The following is a 22122-nucleotide window of genomic DNA, read 5'->3' on the forward strand; positions in this document are numbered from 1 at the left end:
CTACTACTATAAGGTACAATAACACGAAATCATAATGAATTAAATATCTTAGAAACACTTCTGCACCACTTAACACAGATGAAGATTGTTTTGCTTACGGAATTAAAAAAATTAATTAATAGCATTCATTGATGGTGGATGGTGAAAATACGGAGGGCAAATATTACACGCGGATTTATGGTCATAATTTTTCAGCTGTGACGCTGTTTATTATTGTTACGTCACTGCACTTAAGCTATTATGGCTTGAGCTGTCCATCAAAATCATGTAAATAAACAAAAGCAAGACAAAAATGAACATAACTCAGGTAATAAGCTGCCTATTTATCTTTCAAGATCTGTGGGCGTCGAAGAAAACATGCTAAACAAGTTTTACATAAAAAAGCCCAACATATGAGTGCACATCAGTCTTGTCAATACACACAGGTCTGAAAGTATATGCTTATGGATCTTTATTGTTGAATGGCAGTGAACTGTAGGTACAGACTGTGAAGCTGAGCCCGTTAACACTACTCTTTTAAAGCTGCCAGATGACACCCATTAAGGTTTCATTTTCTTAAAATAAATATTGTTTATGGCACAGGTGTTCATGACAGCACATATTAGGGGGGAACAAAATACCTTAAACAAAACACACTGTAGATCTGAGTTTACACAGCAGATGATGGTAAAAACAAAACAGATGAAATAGAATTATAAAATTAGATGTGGTAGACTTGGTCTCATGCAGTGAAAATGGTACAAACAATAAATTTAAAACCAAAACGGTCAATGAGAATGTATGGCCCAGTCTGATCCTTACCATTTAGCATGTAACAGTTCACAAACACGCACAAAAACAACACTCACACACACACACACACACACACATAAAGCTTGATTACCACTAGCTTGCAACTGCTCAGTGACAATAAAACATTAAAATAAAACTAGAAATGATAAAAGTATGATTTAGACCACAAACAATAATTCTGAAAGGGATAGTTCACCCCAAAAATGAAAATGTGATGTTTATCTGCTTACCCCCAGGGCATCCCAAGATGTAGGTGACTTTGTTTCTTCAGTAGAACACAAACGAAGATTTTTAACTCAAACCGTTGCAGTCTGTCAGTCATATAATGGAAGTGAATGGGAATCACGGCTTTGAGAGTCAAAAAAACATACACACAAACAAAACCAAATTAAACCCTGCGCCTCGGACGATTGATGTGTAAAAAGACACGAAACGATCGGTCTGTGCAAGAAACTGAACAGTATTTATATAGTTTTTTACCTCTGATTTACCGCAATGTCCGAACTGTCCTGAGCGCGTTCTCAACTGTCATGCGCCGGCTGTTGAGAACACGCTCTGTACAGTTTGGACATTGCGGTGAATCAGAGGTAAAAAAACGATGTAAATACTGCTCAGTTTCTTGCACAGACTGATCGTTTCATGTCTTTACACATCTCAGTGTGAAATGTTTGTCAACATCTCCAAATGGTCTTTTCCAGTGCTAAGTAACAACTAATTATTATTAACTATTGACAACGTAATTCTAATTAAAGTTACTTCCTATTTGTTTGGCTTACAGGGACCGTTTCTTTGTAACAAACATGAAGGCCACGTAATTCTAGTCTGATGTGGCCTAAACTTCCTCTCAAACACTGAATACTGACATCTGAATCGTCTCCTTAACTTCAGGAAGTACAGTAAACATACAGTCTCACAGCTGAACTGCAACAGTCACCACCGACTGGGCTGAAGCGCACATTTTATATCAATGACCACAATTCTCTTAAATATAACGTTACAAAAACATCAAAAACCATGACCATCAAAACAAATATGAATTATGGCACTCTGCAGTGAAAATACAATCTTTTTTGAGACTATGATGGCGTATGGAAACACCTGCTAGCAAAAAAAAAATAGACTAGCCTGAGGTTGAAATGACAGTGTGATGAGCAGTGCATTAAAACAAAATAAAACATAATAAACACTATAAAATATTCAGACGATCTATAGGTACAGAACATTTGTACACAAGTGGAATTGTACAGCTCAACTCACAAAGAACTGTAACAACAACGTCATCTTAATATATAGAATATTATTTTGTGGTGTAAGAGATAAGCATAAAGCATTCACAAAAAATAAAATAAGCAAAAACACTGATTTGAATGAACACACACACTCTTTCTCACAAACACACTGAAAATGGAATGACCCAAGGTTGTGGTTCAGTTTTCTGTTGTTTCCCTTCTTATGTTCCTCATCTCATCTCCCACTTCCATACATGCCTGGATCTGCTTCCGTTGCACTCTCTCTCCTCCCTCTATCCACAGCCTACTCCGGTGGGGTGGTCCGAAAAGCTAGGCTGCTTCTTCCAGGGCAGGGAGCAGGCCTTTCTCTGTCAGATGAGCCTTGAGCGAGTTAAAGATGTGGAGCTGTTGGTCTAGTCTCAAAGCAAGAAGCTGCTGGATGACTTTAGAGGGGTTTGGCCCTCTAAACGAGAGGAAATATCGAAGCACAATGTTTTATGCTCTAGACACACTCACACTCACAATATTACTTTGATTATCATTGTGATTATATTAGTCTTTGACAATAACAAAAAAATAAAATAACAAGGCACTAGGTTGATAGAACAGTAACAATTAAAACAATAAAATATGTATGGGACAATGTACAGTCGCTCAGTCATTCTCACAAAATAAACCACAAAATGGTAGATCAAACTATACCAAATAAATCAATATAAAATTAAATAAAACATTGCATAAAATAAATACAAATACAAACAGACACTTGTGGAATGCTGATATAATAGGCTGATTTCATGATAATTATAGGCCAGGATGCCTTTGACATTAATCCATTATATAATGTTATATAAGCTATATAAGATAAGTCCAGAATTTTTGGACTTTGTTTCATTTGAGTAATATTAGTTACAAATTTAAAATGATATGCATTCAACCCATGCAGCACGCATAAGGTTCCATTAGTTAATGTATTAACTAACATGAACGAACAATGAACAATACATTTATTACAGTATTTATTAATCTTAGTTAATGAGAATACAGTTGTTCACTGTTAGTTCATGTTAATTCAGAGTGCATTAACTGTTAACAAGCACAACTGTTGATTTTAATAATGCATTAGTAAATGTTGACATTAACATTAATTAAGATTAATAAATGCTGATGAACTATTGTTTATTCTTAGTTCATGTTAACTAAAGTAGTCCAGTTTTATTGTGTTACTTTCAGTAGCCTAAAAGTGTGGTTATTTTATTGACTTGTGTTTTTTAAATTCAGTATCATTAAAATTGAGTTAAATTGAAAAAAGTCTTACAAAATTACTTTATATTATTTAATAAAATAATAAATAATCAATTCAAAGCATTTTCGGTTTCGTTTTTTGGCCAAGTGCATCCAGAGTTTTCATTTCGGTGCATCTCTAATTGAAATAAATGCTATGATTCATTCAAATAAATGTGATCTTACCGCACTATTTCATCTCTGTCTGATTTGAAGCAGGCAGAATGCTAGAGCTAACTGACAGAAATAACTGTCATTTTTACCCTTCAGGTCAAATATTGCGCCGCAAAGAGCAATACTAGTTTTAACTTGCCTACAACTTGGCAAATGACCATGGAATAAGCAGGATAATCAACGGCTTACCGTGCATTAAAAGGATTTTGTTATTAAAGGATTATTTTTTAAAGGAGCCGCTTCGTGTTGGGTGGTTCTTGGCCTCCACGTATATGTGTATATATATATATATATATATATATATATATATACATAACCAACCCCAAACTTTTGAATGGTTATATGTATGTTACAACTCTGATCAGAAGTCAATTACAACCCACACATAACTGTACCAGAAATTCATTAATAACAGTCTTACCTTATAAAGCTGGCGATGTAAACATTTACAAATGTGGCCATAAGGTACTGACAGTCGAAACGATCCATGATTCCTCCATGACCTGGAATGGTGTTTGCAAAGTCCTGCAGTGATGGACATCAGAGAGACTGTATGAGCAGAGTGTAAAACACAGAACTGGAAATTCTTCAGGTACACTGAAGCTCTGTGCCACATCTAAATGAGTCTTTCACTGTTACTGCATAGACAGACAACTTAAGTGGCCTTGTGGTGAAGAATGCTGTAGGTAATAGTGAAACCAAGACTGAAGCATTTTCCTTTCAGATCTGATGATCTGTGGGTGCTCAAATTACACCCACCTTGATTTTGAAGGCCCTTTTGAAGCCACTGGCGAAAAAGCCTCCAAAAGGTCCCATGATGGAGGCAAATGCTGACAGGGCAATGCTGTGGATCTGGAATGGGTACAACTTTACTGTGGTCTAAGAGGAAAATGGGAGAGAGATGGAAATGTGTAAGAAACGGTCTTTATTTGTATGCAATTTCAAAATACATCAAATGTAATATTTTTTCTTTTATTCAGGATTCTGCTTTTGCTCAAAAATGGTGGTCCAAAAATGTCAGCATCAATAAAACACAGAGTCAAGCAGAGCTGTGACAGATTCACAGCAAGTGGGAAGTCAGCAGATGGCTGTGTCTGAGTAACTGGTAAACACAGACACAAAGATCAGAAAAATAACAAAAAGAGACATGAGAGACATGAGGAGTAAGTGTCTTAACAGACGGTGTATGTGTGAGTGTGTGTGCTTTACCCAGCCCGTGATGGACTTCAGTACAGGCGGCAGACCGTAGTCCTGCAGCTGGAAGAGCTCAGACGGCTCACAGTCTACTGTGAAACTGTTGGAGTCATTGTTAAACTCCACAGGACACACAAAGAAGCGGTAACCTGACATCACGTAGGACAGCTGGAGAAGGGACGAAATGTGATGTGTTATCATTCTGATACATCAAATTAACTTTTAAAAGAACTAATCAGCCCCTTCCAAGGTGTCAATCAAGGCAATTCTTATTCTTACATCACCAAGGTTCCCAAATCTACATAAAAACATTCAGCAAAGACCAGACGAAGAACAGGAAGTGGGTTATTACTACTCACTAGGATTCCAAAAACAACCGTGGCAAAGAAGCCACCGATAAACCCCTCCCACGTCTTCTTAGGAGACAACTGCAGAGAAAATTCAGCATTAAGAGAACTGTACTAAAAATACACAACATTACACAGAAGCCAGAAAGTAGTTAGTTAAGCCACACTCAAAAAAAGTATGAATGTTGCTGCATTAGACAGACACATTAAAAAGCAACTGCTTTTTATTTTAAAGAGCGATAGCACAAGCACACATTTCAAGCAAAATATTTTACAAAAAGAAGATAATTCATTAGTTAATTTTTACATCATAAAACAGCAGATATACAGATTAAACTTAAGTATTCAGACGCTCTCTGATTGTCAAACATTAGCGGATAGTTTATAGTTTGTGATAAATACACCTACTAGGACATTAAACAGAACATCCAATAAAACACCAGTTGATTAAAAACAATAGCTAAAATTACGAGTAAGCAACTTTACCACACTACTGTTCAAAAGTTGGGATAACTAAAAATGAAAAAAGTACTTTTATTTAGGCAATGGTGCATTGAATGAATCAAAAGTGAGAAATCTATTTCAAATAAACCCTCTTGTTTTACTAGCATAAAAGAAGCTTGTGAAAAAAAGTATCACAGTTTCCACAAAAGCACAGCGTTAAGCAGCACAATTGTTTCAAAAAATTCAGAAATGCTGATTTTTGTACCAAATTAGCAAGTTGGAATCATTTCTGAAAGCTCACGTGACACTGAAGCCTGGAGTAAAGGCTGAAAATAAAGCTTTGACATCAGGAATTGATTACATTTTTTAATATTTTAAAACCGAAAACAATTATTTTAAATCATAATAATATTTTACAATAATACTGTATTTTTGATCAAATAAATGCAGCCTTGGTGAGCATAAAAGACTTCTGAATAGTAGTGTAAATATTATACTGTACCACCATTTTATTATATTTCACATGTAGTAATATGTGATTTTTTTAAATATTATTTAACTGGGGTGTTAAAAACACAAACCTTGATGAGAGGGGTGCGACCGAAAAAGAAGCCAAACATGTAAGCCATGATGTCATTACAGATAACACAGGAGATGGGCACAATAAACCTGCGCACACAGAAACAGATTATCTTATGCAAACAGATCACCTACAACAGAAAACCAACTGTACTGTATCTAATATTGTGGAATGACACTGGATTGAAAAATTGAAATCTGTAAATGTCCTATGGGTTTTGATAGTGGTACACAGGAGGCATCATCTTACCAGATCATCCCCTCAAACAGGTTATGAATGATTAAGTGGGACTGAGTCACCACAATCAGCAAGGTCACATGAGTCCAGCCGAACTGGGGAGAGAGAAAGACGGAATGAATAACTCTATTCACTTCAAATCTGGGACAAAAGACAGTGCCATGATACGGAAAAGTGTAGGGTCTGTGTCCAAGTGCTAGAAAACATGACAAATGAAAAGTGTGTTTGTAGAATGTCAAACACAGGGTATGTGAGCGTGTGTGTACAAAAAACACTCAAATTACACTAAACTTGTTCTATGGACTATGCACTCACCATGTAGAACTGCAGGCGATAGTGTTTTTTCACCAGGCTCAGAACAAACATGCAGAACCCTGGAAAACGAAAACGAAAACACACACACACACACACACACACACACACACACACACATCTGGTAAAACAGACAGTTCCACCAATGCCATCCCCACGTCTATGGGACTATTTTAGGCCAGTCACACTGTCACTAATTATGTCCTGTTTGTCAGGAACCAGCCAGTGGCCAAGAAAACCTGTCCAAGCCAAACCAAACACATTGAAAAGACACACACACACACACACAAACAAACTACATAATCTGCAGGACATGGAAGGTTTATACATTTTTTTAACAGTCTGCCTAACAAACTCACAACACATGATGAACTGATGATATTGTTTATAACTGATGATCTTGTATAACTTTACACCAATAAACACTGTTGTTGCTCTTTATAAAAACAGAACACTGATATATATTTTAAATAGACGTGTTTCCATTCCAACTCAGTCATAATTGTAATGTATACACTCTAGCCGTGCTACACAAAAAATGTATGAAATATCAGAATAATTGTTACAAATAATCGATTAAGTACTCCTAATATAGCAAGGAACTTTGTCTGTATGTCTTCCTTCTGAACCATATATAAATGACAAGACATGTTATCAATTTTTATTTCATTTTAATTGATAACTATCATTTTAGTTGATACTTATTGTGCTCTTCTTATCGTGTTCACGTTCAGGTCCCAAATTTTGACCTAACTGCCTATTTTGTTACATATTGTGGTTTGGTGTGTCATAATATATTAATCACAAAAATATATATTTTCTTTGTACTTCCTTTATTTTCTTGCTTCGATGAGCATTGTTTAATTGCCTGTTTTAATTGCTGTTGTGATAAAATGTTAATATATATTTTTTAAAAACAAGAAGAAAAAACATTATGACTTGTTGCTTCTCATTTAGCTTCTAAAGAAATCTGCTGTGTTGCATCTTTTTGAAAGAGAAAATGAGCGAGGGGTGCTCAGACAGGCAGAGAGCCTAACCACATCCTGGATGACATTACCTTCACGCTTATGAAAAACCAACACCCCAAAAAACTAAAATCATTCCATCTGCATTTCAACTGTTAACATAAATCACATTTTGAAGACTGCATCTGATTTTGCTTTCAGCATTCTGTGTGGAAAAGTAGGAGTTGTTGAAACTATTACTTCCCAAAGGCTTTAAAGCCAGAAACATCAATGGCAAAAAAAAGTGGCATGCATGTAGGAAAGACAAGGTTCTAACCTGTGAGGTACAGGGCAAAGGAAATGAAGCGGTGGTATTTGCTGAGGATGCGTAGAGGCTCCTCCCTCTGCACCAGCGTGAAGAAATAATCTGTCACCGTTTCACCATAGAAGAAGTAGTTCACACACAACAGGAAGTACCTGACAAAAACCGTTAAAACTGGCAGTCAGACATTATTGTGACAAAGTCCTTTCATATCCATTCATTAATCAAAAGTGTTTCTAACGGTCGTCAAAGTAATTATAATGGGCCAATTTGTTAGCAATAGGAAATGTAGGAAATGGTCAGACTGTAGCTGAGCAGCAGCTCACTAAGATTATGGCCACATGGAAGAATGGCATGTCGGGCTACACCGAAGGACTAATGTAGAGAAATGGTTCTACTTATACCTGATTTGCCAGATATCTAATTTATAAAAACCTAAAAACAAGTTCAAAGAAAAGTTCACCAGTTGAAACATGGCACATCAAGAAATGTCATACTTTGCACAAAAGAAAAATAATGAAGATGTTTTGCATTAAAGAAACTGAAGCCTATATTTAGATTTTTTTTATTTTTAGGATTTTTATATATAACTATATACAGGTATATCTAAAAAAAAATCAGAATATCATGAAAAAGGTCAATATTTTTTGTCACTCATTTCAGAAAGTGAAACCCATTTATTATATAGATTCATTACACATAGAGTGAAATATTTCAGGCCTTTATTTCTTGAAATGTTTATGATTATGGCTTACAGATAATGAAAACCCCAAATTCAGTCTCAGAAAATTAGATTACATAAGATCAATAAAAAAGGATAGTTTAAACCGAAATGTCAGGCTTCTGAAAAGTATGTTCATTTCTATGCTCTCAATACTTGGTTGGGCCTCCTTTTGCATGAATTACTGCATCAATGCGGCGTGGCATGGAGGCAATCAGCCTGTGGCACTGCTCAGGTGTAATGGAAGCCCAGGTTGCTTTGATAGCAGCCTTCAGGTCATCTGCATTGTTGGGTCTGGTGTCTCTCATCTTCCTCTTGACAATACCCCATAGATTCTCTATGGGGTTCAGGTCAGGCGAGTTTGCTGGCCAATCAAGCACAGTAACACCATGGTTATTGAACCAGCTTTTGGTACCTTGTGGGCAGTGTTGGCAGGTGCCAAGTCCTGCTGGAAAATGAAATCAGCATCTCCATAAAGCTTGTCAGCAGAAGGAAGCATGAAGTGCTCTAAAATTTCCTGGTAGATGGCTGCGTTGACTGTGGACTTCAGAAAACACAGTGGACCAACACCAGCAGATGACATGGCAGCCCAAATCATCACTGACTGTGGAAACTTCACACTGGACTTCAAGCAAGATGGTTTCTGTGCTTTCTTGATTTCCAAATGAAATGCTAAATGTTCTTTCATCTGAAAAGAGGACTTTGGACCACTGAGCAACAGTCCAGTTCTTTTTCTCCACAGCCCAGGTAAGACACTTCTGACGTTGTCTGTGGCTTGACACGAGGAATGCGACATTTGTAGCCCATGTCTAGGATTCATCTGTGCGTAGTGGCTCAAAATATTGACCTTTTCATGATATTCAAATTTTTTGAGATGTACCTGTATGTACCCAATCCTATTCCTGGAGATCAACCCTCATGCAAAGTTAAGCTCCAACTTAAATATAAGCAAAAACAATTCATAAAATTGATTCATAGTTCTTTCTTTTTTTATTTTGGACATGAAAATATGGCATTTCTTCATAAGAGATACTCAAAAACCTTGTATTTAAAAAAGGATCTCAGATTACTACTCCAGAGCTTCTACATACTGAAATTTGGCATCGAGAGACCTGATTTTTGCCAATTTTGCCATGTTGTTCCAAACCCGTAAGAACACAAATTAAGATATGTTTGATGAAATCCTAGATGTACCTGTATGTACCCAATCCTATTCATGGAGATCAACCCTCATGCAAAGTTAAGCTCCAACTTAAATATAAGCAAAACCAATTCATAAAATTGATTCATAGTTCTTTCTTTTTTTATTTTGGACATGAAAATATGGCATTTCTTCATAAGAGATACTCAAAAACCTTGTATTTAAAAAAGGATCTCAGATTACTACTCCAGAGCTTCTACATACTGAAATTTGGCATCGAGAGACCTGATTTTTGCCAATTTTGCCATGTTGTTCCAAACCCGTAAGAACACAAATTAAGATATGTTTGATGAAATCCGAGAGCTTTCTGACCCTGCATAGTCAGCAACACAACTACCACGTTCAAGACCCAGAAAGGTAGCAAGGACATCGTTAAAATAGTCCATGTGACATCAGTGGTTCAACTTTAATTTTATGAAGAATACTTTGTGCACGAAGAAAACTAAAATAACTTTATTCAACAATTTCTTGTATTCTTCTCTTATATTTCATCAAAAATATAACTATATATCTTTATAAATATATCTTTGTGTTCTGAAGATGAACGAAGGTCTTTCTGGGTTTGGAACGACATGAGAGTAATTAATGACAGAATTTTCATTTTTGGGTGAACTATCCCTTTAACGCAACACTGAATTCTAAAACTTTAAATAGTATTCAGTGGGATTTTCACATTACTTAAACGTGGTGAATCTTTTTTCACATTTGAAAAACTACACTACAGTTTGAATGTGGTCTAAACCAGAGTGAATTTCCATACCTCTATACAGCTGGTGATAGCATGTATAGCTGGATGAATAAACAAGTGCAGCATTTACTAATTTTTACACAGAAAATTAAAGAACTTGTAAGACATCAAGACAGCCATATTATGATAAGATGAAAGTGATGATGATGATGCCCTCTAATTACAGGCAGTGCACAGTGGGAGAGAGAGACAGAGAAAGATCTGGGTGACAGATAATGAGAAAAGGGAGAGAGGGAGAGACAATGAAGGTGGCAGGTGCGTGTCGTGGGTCTCACCAGCTTAGTGTTCTGAACCAGGGCAGGTGGTAAGAGTGATACACGCTGTAACCAATTGTGATGATCTCATGGAAGCACTTGATCTGAACACACAGCACCTGTGGAAGACACAGAGGACAACAATAAAAAAAACAACAGGCAACTACTCTGAAGTGCTCTTTCTAGCTGTTTTTTAAAGCAAGATTCCATCCTGTGTTTTTGCTGCTTTAACTGGCAGTCAATAAAGCTTATTCAATCTTTAAATGTCTTAGATGACATGATATAGCAGGACCACATCAGTTATCAGACAATATTAAAAATGAATCACAATTATGGAAATCTGAATTTGAATTAAGTTTGGACACTCTTCCACCTATTTTGGTATTTTAGATTATGTAACGCCAACTAGTGCTAAAATAGTTGTAAAATTAGAGCAGAACTTTAGTATTATTTATATATTATTATTGTATTTAATAATAGTTTCATTTTAAAGTTTTTGTAATTTTGTTAGGTGTATTTGTGAATTTCAATTTAGCTTTAAAATATTTTTATTTCAGTTTTAGTTTGAGTAAATTTAGGACTTAAACTTATTCCAGTTAGTTGGCATGACAACATTTCTGTACAATTCTATATATTTCCATATTTTATTGATTAAAATGTTGTGAATCCTGAATTCACTTCAGCATCACAACATGAGACTGAAAAACTATTGAGTGTGTAGTGCATATTTTTTATACATAGTATAGATTTTTAATATCGTTAGCAGTAATTTTTTGTAACATGCAAATAATTGTAGGCTATAATATCTGAAAAAGCCAGATTATGGAACAAAGTGGACACTGATTATTCAAAGACTACAATGACGTCTCATGAATATATCTGCGGCCCTGCTCGAACATAACCAATTCAGCAGCTCAGCTGAGTAATAATGTTTGATAATGTTGACAGGATAACCAACATCGGTACTCATCTGTCATGTGTAAAAGCAACAAAGAGACAATATCTAGTAGATTCTTAAGTGAAAATGTCTGTTGGTGTTTACAACAACAAGAAGAGAAAATACTTACAATCATCATCAGCACCATCGGACCGAGATAAATAATGATAAAGAAGAAGGAGATCATAGCCAGTGTGAGGATGCCCCTCACCCACCAGTTCTTCCATCTGCAGGAGAGACAAACACATTAACACAAAGCATATTGGTTGGAAATATAATCTTCCTAATGCGAGGACTAAAAGCTCCGGTGGCCTTTTTATTGAATGAATCATCTGTTGTTCACAGCAACATGCCAATAATCTGCTCTGGACGCTTTAGACACACTTTTCATCTCATGTCACATGCAAGTGTGTTCTACTTTACTAAAGAGTCATTTTAATCGCAGATTTAAAGAGGTTTACCGTGAGGAAAGGCCAGAGAGGGCTTTGTTGAGAACCTCTGGTGTGTCATCGGCAGAAACGGGAACCTCAGGAACCCCAGAGTCTGACTTGGTCTCATTGTCCGAGGCTCCATCTCTCTCCTTGCCCTCTGTTTCAGAGCCCTGGAGACAGTTGGAGAGAAAAATAAATACAAAAGAGATTAATTAATCTATCAAAATAGACATTTGTTCATTTGCAAAGAATTCTGAATACTATTTTACCTACTGTTTTACAGTTTGGGATCAGTAGGGTTGGGAATCAAAAATCAATTCCTATTCCAGATGCTAAAGGTCAGGAATTGGATATTTGTTGTAAAATTTACATTTCGATTGCTGTGCGCGCATCTTTTTTTAGGTGGCGAAATGGGGCTGTTAAAAATGTATTTGTCTTTGAATCATTCATTCAAGAGATTAATTCAAAAACACGGATTCATCCAGTAATGAAAGAGTCACTGAATCATTCATTCATAAATTCCATGAGATTTTGTTTCGTCGTCTAATATTTTTTCTTCAGAATTGTGAGAGAACCACAACTTCCATTGAAAAAATTTTTTTTGAACACAAACAGCTCTTACTAGAGTCCAGTTTTTATGTAGCAAGCTGATTTTTGTTCAGCAAATAAATGTTTTGCAAAAAGAGACACAGAATAAATATGTTTGATATCTAAATGTTTGACTTCAATATTTTTTTAACCACATTGAAACTGAAACCGGGAATCGATAAGCATAATTTAAATCAGAACTGGAATTGATCAAATGTAAACGAAACCCAACCCTGGGAAAGGTAAGAGTTTTTTTTAAATAAGAAATTAATACTTATTTTCAGCATGGATGAAAAAACAAAATGTCTCTAAAAAAAATGTATCAGGATTTCAACAGAAAATATGAAGCAGCAGAACTGTTTTCACCATTGATAATAATAAGAAACGTTTTTGAGCACCAAATCAATTTCCAATTCATTTCCGAATGATCATGTGACACTAAACATTTGAGTAATGATTAGAGCCCGACCGATTTGGGTTTTTTGGGGGCCGATACCGATATTAGGGAGTAAAAAAAGACAGATACCGATATATCGGCCAATATTCTTTATGTGTAGGCTATATTATAGTACAGTATAGTCAAAAGTTTGGACACACTTCCCATTCATGTGTCCAAACTTTTGACTGGTACTGTATATAGAATAGAGTATATAGCCCACATAAACAGAATATATATACACATAACCACATTTTTTGCAATGATAACTCAAATATGATGATCAAACACTTATAAAGATGTGACAAACAAAGGCCTATGTAGTGGAGGCAGCGTATTTAACAATTTAACAATAAACTTTATTATATAAAATGTAACTAGGTTACAACTAGGTGACAACGTAGCGTTAAATTACCATTCAACAGACTCAAGCCACCACCGCACTGCCATCTATTGGACTGCAGAAAGATACTAACTTTTCAATCTGCTACGTTACTGACTGTGTACAGACAAACTATGCTGACACCGTGTCTGCGCCGCAACAGGACGCGACAAAGTGACCGTTGAAAATCATTTGAACTTCTGTCAGCATGTCATAAATAGAACGAGGCGTCAGTTTACTGAATCCGGTGTACACATCACTGATTATAATGGGTTCTATTCTACACCGGATGCGAGCGGCGCGACAAAATACAATATATTTCTATTGTATTTTGTTGCGGGATGCGATGTGATGTGACCGATGTGATTTGCATGAGTTCTGGGCCGCAGGTTTTATCTGCGTTATATGTTCTGTAAAAAAAAATGTCATATCGGTGGCATATTCACCAATACCGATATATCGGCGACAGGCTCATATCGGCCGATAATATTGGCTAAACGATCTATCGGTCGGGCTCTAGTAATGATGCTGAAAATTCTGCTTTGCCTTCACAGGAATAAATTACACATTAAAACATTAAAATAGAAAGCACTTCTTTTAAATTACATTCATATTTCACAATATTTCTGTTTGTACAGTATTTCTGAGCAAATAAATGCAGCCATCTGTATCTAACAGGCCTGTGTGTCTAAGTAGCCTGTTGCACAATTACAAACATCCTGCCTTCTTCATCCCCATAGCAACAGGCTGTCATCATCAGATGGTGCTGCACCAGTTGGTCGAGCTGTTACGATTGTTCCAGAAACCTCTTTCTATCCATCTGACATAAATAACTTTGATCTGATTACGACGAGCACCCTCAAGCCAACATATATTTACGGCTGACACTCATCTGACAGTAAGAGCTACGGAAAGATCCAGGGCTTCCATGGAGACCGACTACATCCTGATATTCAAGATGCCAGAGATAAAAAATACCCTCCCGCGCACCTCCCACCTCCTCCCCCGTCTCTTAAATGCTCCGCCGACCGCAAATAGATCATCAGGAACTGAGGACATCCCACTCTTCCTAAGAAAGACATTTTCAGTCTTCCTGCCAGGTTTGACCCACACTCGTCTCAGAGTATGAGCAACACTTCTGACGAAATTGGCGGACGGCAGCGTTAGCCATCTGGAAACGTGGAATTCCCCGACAAACATAACATCAATGACAGTCTACAAAAGAGATGACTGATGTAAGTGTGTGTTAAATGTCACATTCATTAAAAACAAAGTCTGACGGTATTTGGTGTTCAGGCAGGGAAAACATATCAAATTTGCACGAAATTTCCAACATTCGTATTCGATTCGTATACATTTCGCCCCTAGTGGCAGTTGCAGTGAACTTTTAAAATGGTCATATAAACGAATGATGAATGCATGAATATATACACAGTTTTTGGGAGTAACTAGTTACATGTAACGGAGTTATGTAATTCAATTACAAAATAAATGTAACTGTAGTCTGATTCAGTCGCTGAGAAATTTTTTTTTAATTAAATTAGTTACTTTCGAAAATGTTAACATTTGATTGATTTCTTTCCCAAATTGTATTGACTTTCACAAAATTCACAGTTCGGTTTGATATGACACAGCGGTGTCATGGTTCGGTATTTGAGATACAGCAAAAAGAAAGAAATGCAGGAGAAATTTCCTCGATTTTTACATTTTTTTTATTTATTAAAACTAACATCATAAAGTATGATCTTTTCTTTTACTTTAAACAATGCAGTGTGCCGAACAACAGTCGCATCTTAGATCAGCGGCAGGAGTCGGATTTCATTTAGGCCTATCATGCGAGTGAGTCGAGCTCACGAGTGAGGTTAGAAAGACAAGAAGTTGGCGAAAGATTGTTTCGAAACGAAATACAAAAGCGGCTGCTTTAAAAAATATTTTAGACTTTGGAAGGCGTTTTGTTAATAAATTAAACATTCTAGGTTTAATATAAGTGAGTTTGTCGTACTGTTTTGTTTTTGTCAATTCAATCAATTGACGCCGAATTGACGCTAATTTGGAAGTGAAAGTAAAATGCGCACAGGCATTTACAAGCTATTTAAATGCGAGGAAAAGAGGGAAAACTCTAAATGAACTACCTCACCATCACAACCCTACTGGAGTAGCGTGCTTTTCTTAGGGGGTGGGAGGGCAGACATCACATTGCCTGTTACGTCGTTTGGGCTGCCTTGTTGAGCACAGTGGCACTCAAGAATAGGTCTCTGCAAGAAAGTAATGGGAGTTACCAGATTGGGGCGTTTTTAGACCATGTTTCCTGATTGGCTGACGTCATAGTGATGGTAGGTTTAGGGGTGGGGTTAGGTAAGGGGGATCATTTTGATTGCATGATTGAGAAACACCCTGCAGTTTGAAAACACCCACAAATTCAGAAATGCCCACTTTTGCTCTGCAGAGAGCTCCATCTCGTGGCACTAAGAACATTATATTTCACACACTTTAAGCTCTTTTATTTTCCAGATGTAATAGGATTAGTCCAACGAATCGTTCAGTTTGTAATGATGGTAGGTTTAGGGGTGGGGTTAGGTAAGGGGGATCATTTTGATTGCATGATTGAGAAACACCCTGCAGTTTGAAAACACCCACAAATTCAGAAATGCCCACTTTTGCTCTGCAGAGAGCTCCATCTCGTGGCACTAAGAACATTATATTTCACACACTTTAAGCTCTTTTATTTTCCAGATGTAATAGGATTAGTCCAACGAATCGTTCAGTTTGTAATGCGTACCGAACCGAAAGCCTCGTACCGAAAGGTTCAATACGAATACGTGTATCATTACACCCCTAGTATTAACGTCTGTAAAATATGAGATAATCAATGTTTCAGGAGTTTAAGACACAGAATAGGGCACATGCTTATTTGATAACCATTTTATTTCTTATTTAGGTTTATGTATATGCTTTATTTTTTAAATTAACTTTTTTTAATCATTAGTATCATAGCTTTTAAACAATATCTTGTTATGATTTCAAATCTGTATTTAACCTCAGAAAAATCTCAAAGTAAAAGAAGTGCTAAAGTCTGATTTTGTGGTGGCTGTGCTTCAAAGTTTCATTTTTATAACCTTAATTTATAATGAAGGATTTTTGAAAGTAATCAGTGTTGAGTACTACTGTTGAAAACATTCATTAGAAATTTAGAAAAGTAATCAAATGTAATCCGTTACATTACTTTAATAAAGTAACTGAAATAGTTACACTACTTGTTACATTTAAAATAGGGTAACTTGTACATTTCCAAAATAACCTTCCCAACACTGTATATCCACATAGAACAACTGATTGCCAATATATCTGAAAGAAAAACATAAGAGGTTTTCTAGCGATAGTCAACATAAATAATTATTTTATTATAAAATAACTATTTTACAAATAATTATTCATAACCACCAAATTTACAGAAAGTGTGTTTAAAGAATAACATTTTAGTGCATGGAAAAATATTCCTAATTCTCACTTTGTTCTTTATGAATTTCATAGGTTTTATTAGAATACACCACATTTGTTCTGGCTGTCACATACGGTCTCAATTTACTTTTTTAATAAAATCTGAACTCCACACAGCTCCCACACTCTTCTTTGAAAATTAACGATTTCTGGTCTGCCGTTTGTCAGTAAAAATGCAGTTTAACTTCTATACACTTATAACACCTGTATATCCCCCTTCTGATTTAAGCTATATTCTAGTCTAACAGGTCTAAATCAGGCATACAGCCACACAACCTCCCTAGACAAACATTTACAGTAGAATGGGCTGTACTAAGGAGCTCAGTGACTTTCAACGTGCCAGTGACATAGTATACCACCAGTAAAATTATTTGGTCAGCTGTAATTTACCTAACCTTATCCGGTACAAGAATTTACCTAACCCAGGGGTGTCCAATCCAGCGCCTAGAGGGCCATTGTCCTGCAAAGTTTAGCCAGAGATTGTCTTATTATTGGGAGATATGAGGGTCTATATTACTTACCATTGTAAAAAGCATAATAATCAACTTGGATCATGTGTGCCTTGATAACCAATCACATTACAACCTTGACGTCATTCGCTGTGTGACAGTCAATCGCTGTTTATGGATACTATAGGAATGAATGAGAAGTGCCATAAACTAAATCCTACCAGTCACAAAAAAGTCCATGATTTCTCTTATAAAATTGAATTTTTTTCGGTGTAAACTCTAAAAATAGTTCAATCCAAAACCATTGTTTAAAGGAGTAGTTCACTTCCAGAATGAAAATTGTCATCATTTACTCACCCTCCACTTGTTCCAAACCTGTATGAGTTTCTTTCTTCTGTTGAACACAAAAGAATATATTTTGAAAAATGTTAGTATCCGAACAGTTGATGGGCACCATTGACTTCCATAGTAGGTAAAAATACTATGGAAGTCAATGGTGCCCATCAACTATTCGGATACCAAAATTTTTAAAATATCTTCTTCTGTGTTCAGGAGATGAAAGAAACTCGTACAGGTTTGGAACAAATGGAAGGTGATTGTCATTCTGGACGTGAACTACTCCTTTAATGACAAGATTAGCCGATAGGCTGTCGATTCATTAAATGATAAGCGGTTACCTCAATAAAACTGTTTATTCAGCATAGTGAAGCCTCTTCTCCACTGACATCCATTAAAAAAACGGCCTCTGGTCTCCTTACCTGCGTACCACCAACAGAGTTGAAATACAGAGAAATCTTGGACTTTCTGCGAGTGGTAGGATTTAGTTTATGGCACTTATTCATTTCTATAGTATCTGTAAACAGCAATTGACTGTTGCACAACTCTGTTTGAAATTCAGTGACTTTAAGGCTGGAATGTTAGCAATAGCATTAGCCATTTTGCTTTTTTTTTTAGGCTAAAGGTTGCAGGCTTGCCTTCCAGTGGCTTTGGTTTAACTCCAACTCCAATTAAACACACCCGAACCAGCTAATCAAGGTCTTACTAGTCATACTAAAAACTTCCAGGCAGGTGTGTTAAGGCAAGTTGGAGCTAAACTCTGCAGGACAGCGGCCCTCCAGGACCATGTTTGGACACCCCTGACCTAACCCTAACCCTAACCCTATCTGGACAGACGAGACCCTGACAATATTCAAAACTCATCTCTTCTGTGAGCACTTAACTGCATCCTGCTATATCCCTCCTTCTTGTAGCTTCTACAATTCTGGACAATGTTTGAAACTTTGCATTGTGTTATTGCCTCTCTCTGGTGAATCACTTGTTGTATTTCTCATTTAAAAGTCACGTTAGATAAAAGTATGTGCTAAATGAACAAACGTAAATGTAAAAGAATTTGACTAGCCTGCACGAAGAACAGACCTGAACGCCTTTGAGATGGACTTAAACAACAACTAACAAGAGGGAAGCGCGTTATAGCAAAAAATTAAATATTAACACCAATGGTTTTGAAAACAAGCACATACGGGTGAGGTGTCCACATACTTTTGGCCATGCAGTGTACTTCATCCTAAACTCAACAGGGACACAGTGTCTTTCTCCATTTCATTACAATGGCATAGTTTAGTCTAATGTAATAAACTCAGCAGGCCTCTCTCGCCTCACGAATGAATTCTTAAAATCTCGCAGCAACACAAATAATAATATCTTGGGAGATGCGTTAAAACTCCACTGTTTGGTGAACATACAGGTTTGGAATAACATGAGGTGAGTAAATGATGACAGAATTTTCATTTTTGAGAAAATATCCCTTTAACATGAATCAAATATGACTGTGCTTCATTAAAAAAAGAAAATCTGACATGATGTGATACTATTGTTGTTGGGGTTTTTTTTTCTTCAGAAGAAAAATCTGAGAAGCAGGAAATAAAAAATCTGATATGTAATGCCTTGTTTGAATGATTCAATCATTTTGCAATGCACAAAAACAAAACCTATACTCAAAATTATATTTTGCTCTGAAATATGTCAGATTATAGAAGCAAAATGAGTTGCAAACTTTCATTCTGACTTTAAATACCAAATATACAGACACTAGACAAAAAAATAAAAATATGGTTAGAGTCAGAACATGACCACATTCAGATCATTTGCCTGACCGCTGATATGCGAATGAAGGCAGCGCAAGGTTTTTCATTTGCATGATCAAGTATTAGGTCTTTGTGTTTCATATGAAAAATGAATCTATTTAGCACAATGTGGACACTGTCAAGCATAGCTACACTTACCCACGCTTGGGTTATTCTTTCATCACTCCAGCATTTTGACAGCACTACAGATAGAAGAAGCTGTAGTTTCTTCTTTTGAAATAAATTCAGAACAAACATACAACATAGCATGCAGAAGGAAGTCATATCCATCCATCCATCCTCTATATGGTGAAACGCCAAAACCGAATGACCAAAGAAAATGGTCAGAAACTATTGACCATGTATGTTCAGTGTTGGGGAAAGTTACTTTTAAAAGTAATGCATTACAACATTGCGTTACTCCATAAAAAAGTAACTAATTACGTTACTTAGTTACTTTTTATGGAAAGTAATGCGTTACGTTACTTTTGCGTTACTTTTTAAATCTGGACAGGGCTTGCTTGTTTGTTTTTAAAATTAAAAAGTTATATTTTTGGCAAGTATATAAAAGCCTTTTCACACCAAAAGTGCATGAATAAGCCTCAAGCTGAAGGGAAAGTACATTTACGTCCGTACAGTAGAATGCAGAAGAAGACATTTCAACACACTTCAGCAATAAAAAAAGACTCACAATGTTCATCTAGAGTAATTTGTGTTTATTAGTACGCTTGAACCGGATCATCGAAGGTCAGAAGCAAATAGAATGGGATTAAATACATAAAGGATATTTGTGTTGTTTAACATTTAATTATTGCAGGTTTGCGTCATATTCTGAGTTGCATTATTTTTATTCATTTTGAGGAATACTGAATCGGTGTGTTTTTTTGTGTGAGTGAGATGAATTAATGCATATTCATATTTATTTTAGAACTACAGTAACATCTGATTTCTCTCAACATGGGGACAGCAGAGCTGTCAGTCAATAAATTGGGGGGGGAAAGTAACTTGCGTTACTTATTTGAAAAAGTAACTCAGATATTCTCTTGTAAATTAAAAAGTAATGCATCACTTTACTAGTTACTTGAAAAAAGTAATCCGATTACGTAACTCGCGTTACTTGTAATGAGTTACCCCCAACACTGTGTATGTTTACAGATAAAAGCTGCACGTAAGACAGTTTACCCAGGAATTCTTTACTGTAGTCCTTTCAATAACATTATCACATCCTACTGATAAAAGCTGCCTCTCTATAACCCCCAAAAAACGTGGATAAATACAAAACAGCACAGAATTTGTAAAGAATCCGTCAAATGTTAAGTCATTCAAATGAGTCTTGTTTATATACCGTGATCTTGCTGTAAGGGTTAAGCCCATGCCTACAGGTCCAGACGCTTGACACATGAATGTTGACTCACCCATCCGCCCAAGTCTCTCTCAGTCTCCATGTTTTCTATCTTTATAATATCTACACAGCATGAAGATCAGTCCATGCACTCCAGAAATCCTCAAACTAAGCTCGTCCTCAAGAGTTTCACCTCACTGTCCTGAGCTGTACAGAGCAGGGATTGTTCGTGCCACTTCACTTTATTTCAGCAACTGCGAGAAATACAATAAGGCCTTGTAGTGTATTGTTTTGTTGGGACACACTGAGGAAACCTTCAGTACATAAGAAGAACGTCAGACCCTTTAAGATGCTCAGACTCTCCTCTAGCTGTACTCTGCTATATTACACACCCATGAACGCTGGAAAATACAATCATTGATCAAACCAGAGCATTAAAAGCTGCTTTCGTGCTGTGACAGGACACTTGCTGGCGATATCCAGAAGCACAACGACCTGTAATCGATTGTTTTCTCTCTCTTCATGTATGACAGCATGTAACGTTAGCTCAAATGATAGCCGTAACAACAAGCATCTCTCCACATCTCTTTCTTTATTCGTTACCTTATCCTCCGAGTTCTGATGCTGCAGTTCTTTATCCGTCGCTCCTCGGTGGCGTAATTCTGTCATGGTTGACTCGATTTGTTGAAAATAAAGGCCTGATGAAGTGACAATCTTCGGGGGTTGCTGTTCGTTTTCAATGATTGTTATTGGGACGGGAAAGGGAGCGACTGCGCATGCGTGCGCTGAGCGAGAGGGCGGAGCGCCATCTAGTGGCCAGTTCTGAGAAGACAGACAGATAGATTGATTGTCAACAGTAATTTTATTAATTTCGTAGTTTCGCAAAATCATACTCCGAAATAATTTTTTTTTTTAGAAATTAAAAACTGTTAAGTAATGTACTATATAATTAATCAGAATTGATAAATTTTTCCTTGATTATACATTTCACACACCTTCATTATTCATCACAACCTACAGGCTAACTGAGCAGAATTTATAGTCTACAGCTATTATGACAATTACCAACAATATAACTTTACATATAATTCATGTAGGCTAATAGAGCTATTTAGCTCTAAATTTCTGTTTTTTTAATCTGTCGTTATTAAGT

General features: G+C 36.3%; 1 protein-coding gene across 1 annotated transcript; it reads right to left on the reverse strand.

Annotated features, from left to right (window-relative positions):
* Nucleotides 1-1934: 1934 nt before the first annotated feature.
* Nucleotides 1935-21732, reverse strand: LOC107597267 (phosphatidate cytidylyltransferase 2-like). The gene is made up of 13 exons (XM_016288263.1): nt 21573-21732; nt 12182-12321; nt 11851-11947; nt 10805-10902; nt 7875-8014; nt 6597-6655; nt 6294-6376; nt 6046-6133; nt 5033-5101; nt 4689-4841; nt 4239-4358; nt 3901-4004; nt 1935-2484 (listed from the first exon to the last, which is right to left on the reverse strand). The coding sequence occupies exons 1-13, from the start codon at nt 21636-21638 to the stop codon at nt 2352-2354; spliced, it is 1350 nt and encodes a 449-aa protein (XP_016143749.1). The 5' UTR covers nt 21639-21732; the 3' UTR covers nt 1935-2351.
* Nucleotides 21733-22122: the final 390 nt, after the last annotated feature.

Source organism: Sinocyclocheilus grahami, unplaced genomic scaffold (genome assembly GCF_001515645.1).
Source record: "Sinocyclocheilus grahami isolate Dianchi unplaced genomic scaffold, SAMN03320097.WGS_v1.1 scaffold230.1, whole genome shotgun sequence".
In the NCBI taxonomy this organism is placed as follows: domain Eukaryota; kingdom Metazoa; phylum Chordata; class Actinopteri; order Cypriniformes; family Cyprinidae; genus Sinocyclocheilus; species Sinocyclocheilus grahami.